The sequence below is a fragment of the Hippichthys cyanospilos genome, chromosome 4 (genome assembly GCF_059441005.1).
Source record: "Hippichthys cyanospilos isolate Australia breed blue-spotted pipefish chromosome 4, RoL_Hcya_1.0, whole genome shotgun sequence".
NCBI classification, from domain to species: Eukaryota; Metazoa; Chordata; class Actinopteri; order Syngnathiformes; family Syngnathidae; genus Hippichthys; species Hippichthys cyanospilos.
Window position 1 is genome coordinate 15,482,999 of NC_142372.1, and position 14,510 is coordinate 15,497,508.

At 38.6% G+C, this 14,510-nt stretch overlaps 1 protein-coding gene across 2 annotated transcripts; it reads right to left on the minus strand.

The window, feature by feature from the left end:
- Positions 1 to 203: 203 nt before the first annotated feature.
- Positions 204 to 13,697, minus strand: LOC148424772 (SHC-transforming protein 1-like). Of its 2 annotated transcripts, none has more exons than XM_088413343.1 (13): positions 13,526 to 13,697; positions 13,035 to 13,438; positions 11,078 to 11,148; positions 8,754 to 8,814; positions 7,030 to 7,146; positions 6,889 to 6,942; positions 5,371 to 5,422; positions 5,167 to 5,293; positions 4,711 to 4,894; positions 3,191 to 3,263; positions 2,080 to 2,176; positions 1,310 to 1,457; positions 204 to 1,227 (listed from the first exon to the last, which is right to left on the minus strand). In XM_088413343.1, exons 1-13 carry the CDS (start codon positions 13,548 to 13,550, stop codon positions 1,099 to 1,101), a joined length of 1,542 nt encoding a protein of 513 aa, XP_088269469.1. In that variant the 5' UTR covers positions 13,551 to 13,697; the 3' UTR covers positions 204 to 1,098. The 2 variants fall into 2 exon arrangements, with proteins under 2 accessions (XP_088269469.1, XP_088269470.1); XM_088413344.1 differs by having other exon boundaries at positions 13,616 to 13,690.
- Between the last annotated feature and the right edge of the window lie 813 nt (positions 13,698 to 14,510).

Sequence of the window (14,510 nt, forward strand, 5' to 3'; positions counted from 1 at the left end):
TATTCGTAATGAAATAATATTTAGAAACCGCATTTGTTACAGCTTACACAATGAGTGCATGCGCCTGTATTTTATGCACAGATTTTTTTTTCGCCAAAGCTGTTATACATAACTCCACATAATTGTACATGATTACCTTTCTGAGAGGCAAAAAGTATCATCAAATCATAGTTGTCCTAGAGTATTTTCTTTAATGACAAAGATTGTGAAACGTGAGCAACAAAGTTATCCATTATATCACAAAGACAAAGAGCATTGCAAATAATTAGGAATAAAGTATGAGATTATCATCAAAATATTGAAGAACATTAATATTATTTTTTAAGGTTCTTTTTCAAAACATAAACCTTTGACAGTCACACTGACAGTGTTTAGAGAGGTGCGAAATCCCTTATCCTTGTGTAGGCTATGCAATTTAAACATTATTTAAACATTGAAGCACATAAACTTGGAACATAGTTGAATAAACAAAATCAACAGTTTTCGGTATTGCTGTGCTATGAACACCACAGGTGTGAACAAAAACACCAATTGACACAATTTTAATGTATTAAAATTGAGTCTGAAAAATGCTTAACTGTTTCGTTACAAATATGAAAGGGGAAATATTGGGGTACAGTATCTGTGATTTATAGCTCGTGACAAACAAAACCCCAAAATTTCCCATAGAAAGAATGAGTTGAGATTTCTAATGGAAATTAGGCAGGAGCTGGCCTTAAAATATTATCAGTTTTACTTTTTGAATTCCAGCCATTCGTTCTCTATACAATTTATGATCACTTAACTGCAAGACCAAACTAGCAAACTGGCGATTGTGCTTAGAAAGTCAGACAGGCACAGTGTGAATGTGATAAACACTGTAAAGAGAAAGGCACGCTCAGTTCCAAATTGCCTGCATAAACAGTAGAATCTAAATGTATCAAATAAATGTGCCATCTACTGTATGGAACATATGCAATGTGTCATTTACAATCAAATACACCTAACATTTAAAGCAACTATGAACTAAGTAGATGGTGATCTTAGGAACTGAAACAGTAAATCTGAAGCATATTATGAATAATGTTCAAAGACGTAATGAGCGCCTCCGTGTTGGTGTTAATGTCTCTGCAAGATTGGCTGTTTGAGGCAAAGTTGGTTGGTCCCAGTCACGATGGGTATCTGGTTGTGCATATGGAACCGGACCAGGTGACCCACACTATGAAATACATGGTCGCAGGTCCGAACCTGCTCACACACACGCACACACAGATAGTCAGAAATGATGACTTAAAGAGGTAAAGCTTGTGTACGTGTTTGTGACACCAACCAGGCCGTGTGGATCGACCAGCAGCAGGTGACGCACTGTGGTTCCGTCCATTCCACTGAGCACATACTGGCCGCAGGCCGAGCTGCTCTCTCGGACCAGGAAGTCTCCATTACAAGAGAGAAGTGACTCGGCCCCCTCTCTTCCTAACCTAGGTAAAGGATCACAGCAAGACAGCAATGTTGACTCTGATTAAGAGGAAGAGATATGTTGATTTTAAATGGCCGCTGAGAAATACGAAATCTTTTAAAGAATAAGAAAACCTGAGAAAAATAGATCAAATATGAAGTATGTGTGTGTGTGCGTGTGTGTGTGTGTATGCGTAACTCAATACCTTTTGAGGATAATGGCAAGTTGTTTTATCTTTTTTTTTTCCCAAGAAACATGAAAAATTGATCCAGGTCCAAATTATATAATTCTTTTCGTTTCAGGGTTACAACTGAATGATCTGTTTAAGGCCAAAATATATACAGATAGTTGATGGAGTGCCCACTTTGGACACCTTGGGACAGTATAAGACAGATATTATGTTCATAAGGTCTAATCTTTCTCAACCCACGAGTGTGGAACTAATAGTTGTATTTCTACACAGAAGATGAAGAATCTGACTTTGAGCACTGTTGTAGTGTGTGTGCATCATGATTTAATGCTGCAAGCCTGCAACCCAATTCATTGTACTGCTCTCTCTGGTATGCCTGCTTTCGCGACAGGAAGGCTGTATAATAGTCACACAGACACACACAAAAAAGTGTTCAAATATGACAATGACTGACCTGCCATGAAACCAACCCTCCTCATGGATCAGGTTCTGGATGTGTATTCCACAAGGAGAAGAACACCGTTTGACCTTCAACTCAGATTCCAATGGATCTAAATTGGAAGATTGGAGGAAATGCACTGCAATCAGTGATGAGAAGTAATGAAGTAAATATAACTTGTTTCTTTCCTTGAGTAGCTTTTTCAGGTACCTCTACTTTATTTTTATTTTTTTTCCTGAGAGCTATCCACTATATTTAAATGCAAATATAGGTATGTTCTACTCCTTTGTCAAAGGGGTCAAAAGTCTCAGAAGACCGTGCAACCTTTAAAGAAAAAGAGACCTAACAGATAAACAGCGGTTGATTGACTTGCTAATGAATTCTTTTATGCAAGCCTAAAGTAGCTTCTAACTCAAAAGGTCTGCCTCATTTCAGGGAAAAAACAAACAAACAAAAAAACAAATTTTACTCTTTGTGAAAACACATTAACACCCAAGCAAACACTAGTAGCTACGTTGCGGTTCTTAAAAAATGTAGTAGAACATGATCAAAACGGGTATTGTGTATAATTAATAGTAAAAATGATTTTCTTTTCTAGTTTTTTACTGATGTACATTCTATTATCTTCCCTGCTTTACTTACTTAAGTAGAGGAGACAAATCATTCCTTTTACCAAAATCTTTTTACAACTATTTGGACTTCTACTTGAAATGAAAACAGTCTAAATCTTACACAGTGTCCCTTTAAGTACAATGTGAGTGTTTTTGCTGCACAGCACAGTAGGATGGTTCATTTCTCTTTGCACTATGTTGCTGGCAGCAACAGTAGCCCCATTTGTCTAAAATATTATGCACCATAGGATCTGGGGCGTTTCTCTTCTGTATTTTAGTCTTGCTTCTGTAAGGTTTCACAGTTTTCTCCAAAAATGTGTAGTCGAGTCACTTGTATCTCAAGGCATTGGAGAGACCAGTCCTATCTGATGATGTTGTACAAGTAAGTAGTATTCTTACAGTATTGACAAACACAGTAAGATGTGAAATGTTTGGAAGGATTAAACTCTACTGATTGAAAAGAATACTATTTGTCAGGAGGTACCTGTACATGTAACTGGACTTGAGTTGCGTACCTGTCGTTTGAGCATCTGTGTCCTGTGTGATGGAACAATTCTCATGACTGGAAACAAGAGGAAAGGAACTGACCTACAACAACAAAAGGAGTCACTCACACAAATAAAAATACAAATATATTTACAGTATACTGTATTTTTAGACAAATGTTAAATATTCATATTCAAAATTTTGAGTTGAAATGATTTTTCACCATGGCATGGATTGCAATGACTCAAAGCGGCAAAACAACGATAATAGTTTGCATGAGAGAAAACTGTGGTTGATTTGTTTTTGAACCGTTCTGTTTCTGCACGTAAAATTCAAATAATCATCAACATGGAAAATACAGTCGGCCACTTTCCATTAAATGATTACGCACTTACAATTATTATCTGAAAATTTACCTCTCATCACAAGTCTTCCATATCCAAAAAACTTCATTTTGTCAAGCAATGCTGGAGCCTATCCCAGGTGACACTATGGCAAGGCGCACCCTGGACACACTGCCAGCTAATACTCTCATACAGGCTCACACTCAAACCTATGGACAATTGAGAATATTTTGATCTTGCCAGAATGGATCAATTCCATTGCCATTCATTTTCAACGATGATTTGAACTGTCTAGAGCAGTGGTTCTCGACCTATGAGTTTGACACCTATGCCTTAGTACCTTTCGAACATCATTCGTATTGGTCTGGAAAAAAAAAACAAAAAAAAAAAAACACGCACATAAATGTCCATTTATGGACCATAGAAGAGATCTGTTAGCAAACAGAAATAACTTAATTATTAGTGATTTTTTTTGTCCACAAAAAATAATCAACATAAAGTGTCACGCCTGTTCTCAAAAAGAACAAATGAATAAATATTTGTCCACAAAATAATCAAAATAAAGTGTCAAACCTGTTCTCAAAAACAAAAAAGTATAAATAAATGTTTGTCCTCTTTTGGGATTATAACAGATGTTTTCACAAAAATCAACATAGTCTCAGGCATGTTCTAAAAAATAGAATAATTATAAATAAATATTTGACCACAGAAATGATAAATATTTGACCACAGAATAATATTCAACATAAGAGATATTTTCATGAAAAACAATTAATTCAATAATTATTTTCAAAGTATTTTTATGTTGGTTTTATTTAAAATCTCGAGTACCCCCTGGAGTTCCTTCGATTACCCCCATTTGAGAACCTCTGCTCTGAGTTTCCAACAGCTTTGTTGTAGTTGTTTTTAGGTCCGGCAAAAGCAGTGTTTCAAATCAATAATGCTTTGGCGCCATTCAGTGGCCTTTTTGCTCCATGTTCAACCAAGAGAAGGCTCTTCAGTCAGGCATTAGCTTTGACTTAAAGAAAGAAGGCTCAAGCCACACTACTGAGGTGTTTCTCGTCATATCGCTGACACACTCTCACACACATACACTCCTGAAAAGCTGTTACTCAGACTACTGAAACACTCCCACAAACACAACCAAACGAACTCTTGTCAACTGCTGCAATCTCTTTTGCTCACTGAGCTGTTTCTATTATTACCTCTTTCTTCTCTGCCTTTGTGGCCCACAGTTGTTCTACTGCACCAGTGGGCGACATCTTCCCTGGAGTCAGGTTGTAGTAGTGATGACGCTCACTGTTTTCATCACCATTAATTTCATCGGCATCTTTTGTCTCTATTAAATTCTCCTCTGGGATCCATTTGTTGCACATTCTCCCTGCTAATCTGTAAAATGAAGATGAATTATTATATTATTATCATTTCTAGGAACTTACAGGGGCAAACACTGTCCATAAGTGTCAAGTTATCATTTATAAGTATTATGTAACATCTTAGTGTTTAATTGGATTTATCTGCTTGTCTTTTCATTTTCCTGGAAGTAATATTTAGCTTAGTCGCGCCGGTTTTGCTTTTTTCTGCCGCGGTAATAAATGCACAAATTGAAAAACCAAGCAACCACCAAGCGCAGCAAACACAACAGTTGCCGTGACGCAGACCTGGGTTCAGCGGAGACGAATGACGGCGCGTGACAAAGAAACTGCTTGAACCGAAATTCAAAGGCCCAGCCGATGCTGCGGATGACCTCAGCTGCTCGGCCTTCAGGACACTCCAGGATGTGGCAAGCTGAAATGTGGACAAAAAAATGTACGGATACTCAAAGCAATTTTGTGATTGGAGACAAAAACAAGGATCCACTGTACCTCTGTGATCGACCTGATCTTTGGCAACATATGCAATAAAGTCTTCCATGTCCTGTAACACATTAGGCATGAATATGCGTCAATATTGTAGTGCACTTCTAGTGAACTTCTTACAATGACGGCCGACAGGGGCAAACACATTACAACAGAGAGAACTCTACAAACACAGGAATGAGACAAACAAACAAAAAATGCAATTCATTAAAAAATGCAGCAATCAAAGATGGAATAACAAAAACTAAATGGAAGTGAACTAACATCAAAGTCCTCCCAAAAAAGAGATTAAAATAGCTGCAAAAAAAGATGCAAACACAAAAATGACATGGGCGCCAAATTAAATCAAAAGAAAAAAAAAAAACAACAACAAAAAACACCACCACCAACAACAACAACGCACCAAGACGAAAACAGCTGCAAGATGACATCACATAACAGAAGAGAAACCGCTATGGCCCGGCACAGAAAGACATTGACCAGTCACAGTGACATCAAAGGTCTGCAAAAAATGTTATTTAAAAAGTCTTTGTAGTCTTCTGCCAGTTGTGGCATATTTGCCTCTGTCATACTTTATTTTACCCCTTGAAAAATATTTGGCATCACCATATTCACCAACCTAAAAATAAAACAGCTTAGGCTAGTCATTAAAAATGAGGCTATTCCTAAAAAGTATTAACTTTGGAATTGCTTGAATATAGCAAAATCAAAAATGTACATGTATATAAATTCAATTCAAATATTTGAGAAGAAAATTATGTATAAATTGTCCGAAAGATGTTTTGTAGTTATCCATAATGTGACTAGAGTGAGCCAACATATATTAACTCATTCAATGCCAGGGGTGTATTTTCACGTTTTTTAATAGTCCGGACATTCAATCCCAGATATTTAAGTATCAATTTTAAACTTAAAGGGACAATGTGTAAGAAAAAAAAAACGTGAAAATAGGTCTCCGGCATTGAATTAGTTAGTTTTTGCCACACAAGTTGGTTGCCAACCATTTTTTGATGCCACCGACCGGTTTCAAACTAAAACAAATTTTGAAAGACAGACATAGAATAAGGAGAAAAAAAATGCTTGGACTGTAAATCAATCTGCGCTAATTGGCCTTTGACAGTTTCATTCAGAAGCATTAAATTCATAAGTAAAGGAAGCCACATAAACAAATATGTTTATAAAGCAGAATTTGAGCCACATGGCATGCTGCTGCTGACACGAGCTGTTTTGATTTGTGCATTCAACAATCGGCTCGCAGTTTAGGAAACTTGAGCCGAACTTTGGAGTTTGTGTCATTCGTAAATAATGTTTGGTGTCTTGGACGAAACCAGAAGGATGCGAGATAAGAGTAATTGCCGTAAAGACAGACTGCAAGGTGAAAACGCTGACATTTGAACTACATGTTGATACTGAAGAGTTAAGGCCGGAAAAACAATTAAATATTCCGTACGAACGAAAGCAAACCTCCGAATATTGAATTGAAGCAGTGCATGCAGTAGGTCACATGATAAAATACAAACACACAGGGTCTCCCCCGGAGGCGAAGGAGATTGCTTGGATGGAGTGCTGAGTGATTCTCTACGAAAGAGCGAAAAAGAGAAACGCAATGATTGTAAGACAAGACTTCTCATGTGAATGCATCGTGTGTTTGCTTCAAGAGGTCACCTGCGAAGACGCGGCGAGGAGCGTGAGCGTGTCTGCGGAGACGCTGAGAATGACCCGCCTGCCCGAAAACTGCAGGTTGCTTCGACCCAGTACACAGGACAGCTGCTTGTGTTCAGGCTGACCATGACACAAAAAAGGGACTCATTTGGGCAAAGTGTTCAGCTTCTATAATTTTGTGGGTGCCTGTGAAGGTGTGAGGGGCCACTGAGCTAACACACTGATACACACTAATCAAACACACGCACAGTGACAATCGATGGAAATGTTCTCACACATTACTGACACTATCTCACACATACAACTAAAAGTTTCTATAACACACCGCATAAAGGTTCTTACTCAATTCTGAAAGTCCTTGTTGGTGACACTCTCACACTTTAGATGTTTTAATGCAGTGTTGCCCAAATCTTTTTGCCCCAGCAGTCAAGCTCCCGCGATCTACTGAGTGGGGCTGCGGTGGTAAACACCATACGAATGAAAATACACATCTGGGTTGTGTCACACATCTGTAGACTCTTGCTCCGATTGTGAGAAAGAGAGTCTGACTCACACAGCTATAGTTTGCTTCACTGTACTCATTATCGCTTCTCCCACCACCAAGCAGGGAAGATTAAAATGACTCAAGCAAAATGGACACATTTACTGGGCAGGAAGTAACAGGGATGTGAGAGATCTATTTTTTCAAGGTACTGTATTTTATATGCTATCACACGTTACTGACGCTCTATCACATAATACTGGCACACTCTCACACACTACAAAGCATATGTCATGTACGGTACATTACTATTACTAAAACACTCACAATACACCATGAGACCACATGAAAGCAGCGACACATTTCATCACACCCAATCATAACACGCACATATACAACACATATGTCTTGCCAAGTGCTTCGCAATTATATTTTGCCAAGCCCCCCCTAAAAAAAGAAAACTTCTACAAAAATTGTATAAGTATACCTAATCATAAATCCTTTTTAACATTAACAAAAGAAAAAAAGCAATATAAATCACCTTTCAACAACTGTTAATTATTTTTACAGCGTTTATACGAGTTACAGCTTAGTCTAAATCTGAAAAAAAGTGCATAGAAGTGACAGAAAAAAATGATGAAAATTCTTATTCTAAAGCTATTCAGTTTATGTTTATATGTTTATGTTTGTATTCTGTTGCTCATGCATAACTGAAATGCTGTCACTGTAACCAGTATAAACTATTATCACAGTTGCACACACTATTAAAATGCTTTCATATATGTACACAAAAGAAACACACATGCACACACACGGACAACACTCAATGAGTTGTTTTGCACATACATTCAATTGAAATACTCTCAGACATCACTCTCAGACACTACTTTTTTGTTGTAAGAGTGACTGAAATTTTTTCTCATTCACTAATACAAAAAAGATTGCACACACTACTGAAAGCCACACACACACACAAATGTACACACACACATTAATAAAACACTCCCATTCCCGTACAGACCAGTGTAAAGCTCCCAGACACAACTGAAAACCACATCAACACAAAAATGCTGAAACATTTTTTGACACACCACTGAAACATTCATACAACAGATTTTTTTTCTCGCACACACCAGTGAAAGGCATATTTCATTAAAAAAAAACACATTGAAGTATATTACTGTATATGAGTGTACTGTAATTCAATATGGTGTGTGAAATGCTTGGGTGCTGGTGTGTGGCTTACACTCTTTGTTTTCACTGTGTTCTTGGCTGTGGTCCTCTTGCAAAGCCTGTTGATTGCCTCTCTGTATAAAACACACACACACAAGAAATGGCAACACCAAGGCCTTATGAAACAATGAACTCATGTATTCAAGTTTTTTTTTTTGTTAGCTTTCAGAAATACTCAAACTCAAAAGAGTTACCCTTCAGTGTTTCTTATTATAACACGTGATTTGAGAAATTAAGAAAAGGATGACAGAACACTACAAAATTATTTAACAGTAACAACTTGACAAATCATCTGAGTGAAAGCCAAAGTCCGTTCTTTTCAGATCTTTGATCACGTTAACATTCTTGCTACACTGTCAAATGTCATCAGAAGAGTTATCACATGCTGTTCCCACCCGTCCCACAAGCATCGAGAATCCGCCCCAATCAACTAAAATAAAACATTCTCACACATTCAGAACTCTGAGTTTGGATGCGGCTGTTCTGCCATGCAACCCGTCATCAGATTATTGATTCAACAGCTCACAAGTGGGCCACGTGTTACAAAGCTCCACCTTGCTCGGCTAGAAAATTCAATTCAGTCATGAGCCTGCAAAAGTAATTCAATAATATAATCATGTTATAATATAGCATAGAGGAGCTACATGTTGCTGTAAAATATGACTTTTCTTTGCCAACGTCATTGATTTAACATGACAAAATGAAATACTATAACTGTGTTCAAATAATCACAGACTGAAAAGATAAAGTGAAAAAATCCCATTCTGTATGGCTGTACTTGAAGGGTCTTTTTGCACACTGTTTTTTGCATGTTGTCATACAAACATACTTAGATGATTTGCAAACAATGTTACACATATGTAGACATACACGGTTATTTACACTTGTTTTCGCATGTGGGTCAAAATGAGAAATATTTTATATTGTTGATTATCTATGGTATTATGTGGTACATGGACTTACAAATGACACAACTTCAAAATTGCCCTGCTCATTTTTTTGTCTTGCAAACAATTCTTATAACAGACAAACGAAAAACTTCCATTAAGTTATCGATTACTTAGGTACAGTACTTTAGTATCTTCAATAATTACGTTTGTGGTTACTTACCTAAAGTAATCAATTTAGCATTTGATTAACTAAAGTAATAGAATCCATCCATTCATCCTTTAGTATTTAATTACCTAAGTAATTGGTTCCTTTATTACCTTGTGGCAACCGTTTTTAGAACTTCCTTTTTGCCAATCATTTGAAAAAAAATCTTGATTTATTAGTATGGTTGAATATATGGACTCAAAGAAATATGGGATTGAGTCAAACATAAAGAGATCTAGTCAGAATTTACAATACCAAATCACAGAACTTAATGAAAGTCCGCTAAAAACACATTGCAAATCCACTAAACTAGCATCAGTGTTGCGATAGATACAAATTAAGCTACAGATTTTTGAGCAGACAATACAGCAACGCATAGACAGACACCATAAAATAAATCTCATGGCATACATTTTTTTATCTTTGAAAAATGAATAAGGGCATCTTATGTCTTCACTTTGCTGTGAAACACTTCTTTGTGTAATACTTACGTCTCCTTGGTTGTGCCCCTTAATGAACAAAGCATGTACACCATGAGGTGTACAATTTATCAATGGGCAAAGAAGCATTAAATTAAGGTGCATTAAATGTTAAATTATTTACATTATATTTTTGCTGTATAATTTCATACATTTGCTTAGTATAAAAAAAACACATTAAAAACATTTTGGGTGGTGTTTTTTTTTGTTTTTTGTTTTGCCTGGAAGGGATAAATGTGATCTGTTCAACAAGGCACTACAGTAATGCTCTTCATAGCACCAATACTTCATAAACAACCGTGAAAATTACTGTTAATTTCTTTTTCAGCAAACTTAACAATTCAGCAAGGGATCAAATAATTATTATCTCTCACTGTATGCTTGTGATTATACCGTCTGTCTCTGACTTTTTCTTGGAAGAGCTTTTCTTCTCCTTGAAGACAAGTTACACATAATGGATTTAAGTCTCTCGCTCGCGCTCCCTACTTCCTCTTTCGTAATAAGTGTATGTGAAATCATTAGGAGGAAATTCACCTAATTGGATTTTCTAGCCAATTCCTAGTGCAGTAATCTCGCAAACAGGGGTTGCTATGGTCATGTCAACTGTGTTATCCTGTCGGAAGACGTCACTAAAGAATGGCGAGGGGACAAGACGCCACACGTTTCATTTACTGTTACTGAGATGTTTTTAAGAGTGGACGTATGGAAACAAAATCCACGTTCGTATCGCGGCGCGTGTAGTGGTAACCGAGGAGAAGCTTACCGAGTTACTTGCTTTCTTGTATCAAAGTCCAGGGTTCTCATCGATTGGGTTACCTCCACGCTTCCCATATACTGAGAGAGAAAGAGAAACACAGAGTTATTGATTCAATGCAATCTTGGGTGATGTTAAATTATTGTAGATTTGCTACTGAACAAATAAACTGAAATATATAAACTATTTAAAACCATTCATTTATGGCTAAGGGGTTAGGTTCAAAGAATAATTGTAAACTTCATTGTTTTGAAGGGAAAAGAGGCAACCTCTCCAAAATTATGGTTTTGCTATTTCATCTTACTAGAGAAAATAAACTAGAGAAAATTAGTTGTGTGACAGAGTTTCTTTGGAAGTGAGGGCCTTTTTATTGACCTTTTTTAATCAGCCAAGAACAAAGGTGATGACTATTAGCACTCAGGGTTTGCTCGTCAGAGCTAGCTGATACGTTTGGGGACATCTTTAACCTGTCCCTTGCGCAAGCCTTTGTCCCCACCTGCTTCAAGGTCACCACCATAGTGCCTGTCCCCAAGCAACGCACCGTGACCTGCCTGAATGACTACCGTCCCATCGCGCTCATCCCAATCACAATGAAGTGCTTTGAGAGGATTGTCATGACTCATATCAAAAAGACCATTCCACACACCTTGGACCCTCTAAAATTTGCATAACGTCCGAACCGGTCCACGAGTGATGCTGTCAACACCGCCATCCACACAGCGCTCACGCACTAAGAGGGCAAGGACACATATGGAGGAATGCTCTGAATCGATTACAGCTGAGCATTCAACAGTCATCCCTGACAAACTGACAGATAAACTGCTCACACTCTCAGTCTTGCACCCCGCAACTCTGCAACTGGGTGCTGAACTTTCTCACAGGCAGACACCAATTAGTCAGAATTCAAAGCCGCACATCCAGCACCAGAACTGTAAGTACAGGGACACCCCAGGGCTGTGTGCTGAGCCCCTTGCTTTACACACTCCTCACTGTGTCGCCTCCCATAACAACACCAGCGTAATTAAGTAGACAGATGCCACTAGGGTCATTGGGCTGATCACTGGTGAGACAACATATAGGAAAGAGGTGGCAGACCTTGTGGCCTGGTATCGCAACAACAATCTCCACCTTAACACGGGCAAGACCAAAGAACTGATCATTGACCTAAGGTGGCAGCTGGAGCCGCACAAACCACCACTAGTCATCAATAGGACAGAGGTGGAGAGGTTGAAAGCCTTCAAATTCCTTGGCACCTACATCAGCGAGGATCTCACATTTATCCCCCATTCAAAGTGTGTTATTCTCTCGATGTGATTGTGACAAATCTGGGTAGATCGCATTATTTTCATTATTGATAAAAGGTCCTTCAGTCCATCATCACCATACAATTCTCACATCTCGATTCTGTGCTTGCAGGTCAAAACAAAAGTCTTTTCTCAAGTCACCATGATATTGCCTTCACTACACTATGAACTTTTCTGACCTTAATCTTCGTCTCAAGGATATCTAATAAATGCCATGCGTGTGCTCAGAAATTCATGCAGTATTTTTATTGACTCAACAGGACTCCTTACACACACACACACACACACACACACACACACACACACACCAGAAGTAAATATAAAGATGTGCAAATGCATGAATAGTTATTAGGTTGGAGTTTAAAAGACATGTGAGTTTGTTGTTTGTTGACAGCACCTACACCTAATTGTGGTGTACCTGTTGACCAGTTTAACAGACTTTAACACACACATCCACACACATAGGCACACACACACACACATACACCCAAGCAACAGAGACGTGACGACGAGCGCAGAGCCAGGATGAGTCACTGCTGCCTACACAGAAAGCTGTCTGAAAGGAGGGCGTGAAGTGTGTGTGATACTGGCTACGGAGTACGTTACCCCGATTGACATTATGGCTAAAAAAAGAAAAAATCCCAAATGGCAGTGCCATGTACCTTGATGTGATGGTGGACCACCCTATGGACAGCCGAAGAGCACTGCTGGCATTGGTGTCGAGCGCAACAAGGACAGCCGGGCATCCCGGGAAAACGACAAAGGCTATTGACGTTGAATGGTCGTTTTGGGGGATTGGACGCACTCCCTTCATAGCGCCGATCAACCATTCCGGCCCCAGAATCCGGGTCCCCCGGGTCTTGAGGGGGACTTTGCGATGGGACGTCGGGTATGAAGTCCCTCTGGCCGGACGGTGCGTTGTGAGCGAAATCAGAGTCCAAGCGTAGAGAGCAGTCATCCAGAAAGGTTCTTGAATCATTGTGCAGACGGCTGTATTTAGTGCGCTTCAGCATATTTGGACTGATTAGCCTTCTGTTGTGAGATGTCCTTACAAATTTATTCACAGCTGGGACACAAGAGTCAACGAGGATTAGAAAACAGTCACATTCCTGATTAATGAAATGGGTCAGGGTGCAAGATAAAAAGTACTCACCAACATGCAACATGGAGCAACCCATGCAATTTCATGTGCAGTCGACTTCACTCCACTCCACTCACAAACTTAGAATTTGCAGTCACTTACTTGTCCTTTCCTCCACAACTTTCCTCCCCTTCCTGTTCCCCGTGCAGCTTTTATGAATGAACTCGAAGCTCGTTTGTGAATGAGTCGCTGTGTGCAGACGAACGTGTGAATGGAGCAGAGGAGCGATTGACAGGCATCCCCCAGAGGTTCTCCCCCTTCGGCCCTCCCTTACGTAAAACTACCGTCCAATCAAAGGAGGGCTGCGTGACTCATGCTCTACAAACACGCAGCCGCGCGCACGACACAGATGCAGCTTGTTTTACTTCGTTCTTGACAGCGGTGGCTACGTACACAAGGATATTCTGTCAAAAATCCATTTTTAAAATATAGTCATTCAACGTCACCCCAGCCCCATACATCCCAAAAAAGCGATATGAAAGATTGGCTTCTAATGTGTGACGCATGCAAAACATGACGTCACGTAGCGCTGCGTGTTTGCCGAAGTAAACTCCAGAATAACAAATGTGGCAGTTACAAAAAATTCTTGCTTGACCCGACCTGTCTGCTCATGTACTAATTATCATTTGTAAAAAGCATTTTTTTTTGCCACCGACCTTTTCGTCCCCATTGCTTTTTGCGCTATTTTGTAAAAAAAAAAAAAAAAAAAAACTTACTTTTGTGAAACAATTGTGACCTTTTTTTCGTCTTTTAATTGCGTTTAATTATATAAGATAGAGATTTTGTTTAGGATATGATACAAATTAAAAAGGAAATTAAACAACTCACACTAGGGAACTTAAATGATATATTTTTATTTATTTCAACAGTCTTGCTCTATAGTCTAGAATAAAGAGTTTTATATTTTGCAGTTAACCTTTAAACACAAGATCTTGTTCTTGTGTAAATCATCATGATGTTTTGGTGGAATCAAGAAATCGCGTATAAATCTTCAGAC

Bases quoted from the DNA above. Each gene is read 5' to 3' on its own strand.
- LOC148424772 (XM_088413343.1), bottom strand. From the start codon at position 13,550: ATGGGTTGCTCCATGTTGCATGTTG. The intron at 13,439-13,525 runs GTGAGTACTTTT...CTTGTGTCCCAG, and splicing joins TTGCTCCATGTTGCATGTTG to CTGTGAATAAATTTGTAAGG. The intron at 3,264-4,710 runs GTAATAATAGAA...TTGTTGTTGTAG, and splicing joins CAAAGGCAGAGAAGAAAGAG to GTCAGTTCCTTTCCTCTTGT.